Raw genomic sequence first — 348 nt, 5'->3', positions numbered from 1 at the left:
GTTAAAAAGTAACAGGAAGTGGTCAAACAGCAACCGGAAGTGGTTAAAAAGTAACAGGAAGTGGTCAAAAAGCAACCGGAAGTGGTCAAAAATTAACAAGAAGTTGGTTAGGAGGAGCAGGAAGTTGGTCGGGCGAAACCGGAAGTAGGGTGGGAGGAACAGGAAGTGGTCAAAAAGCACCAGGAAGTGCTCAAAAATCAACAGGAAGTTAATCAGGAGGGACAGGAAGTTAGTCAGGAGAAACCGGAAGTGCTCAAAAACCTACAGGAAGTGCTCAAAAATCAACAGGAAATGAGTCAGGAGGAACAGGAAGTTGCTCCAGAAGATCAGGAAGTTGGTCAGAAGGAA

General features: G+C 45.1%; 1 protein-coding gene across 1 annotated transcript in view; it reads left to right on the top strand.

The window, feature by feature from the left end:
- Positions 1-204: 204 nt before the first annotated feature.
- Positions 205-348, top strand: part of LOC103807955 (major centromere autoantigen B-like) — a gene marked incomplete at both ends in the record, with an annotated part of 1,227 nt that continues 1,083 nt past the window's right edge. Inside the window, one exon of the mRNA XM_009080708.1 lies at positions 205-337. Coding sequence (XP_009078956.1) covers positions 205-337 — 133 coding nt within the window. The remainder of the gene's footprint in view (positions 338-348) is intronic.

Source organism: Acanthisitta chloris, unplaced genomic scaffold (genome assembly GCF_000695815.1).
Source record: "Acanthisitta chloris isolate BGI_N310 unplaced genomic scaffold, ASM69581v1 scaffold14308, whole genome shotgun sequence".
In the NCBI taxonomy this organism is placed as follows: Eukaryota; Metazoa; Chordata; class Aves; order Passeriformes; family Acanthisittidae; genus Acanthisitta; species Acanthisitta chloris.
This window is presented reverse-complemented; position numbering and strand designations above follow the sequence as displayed.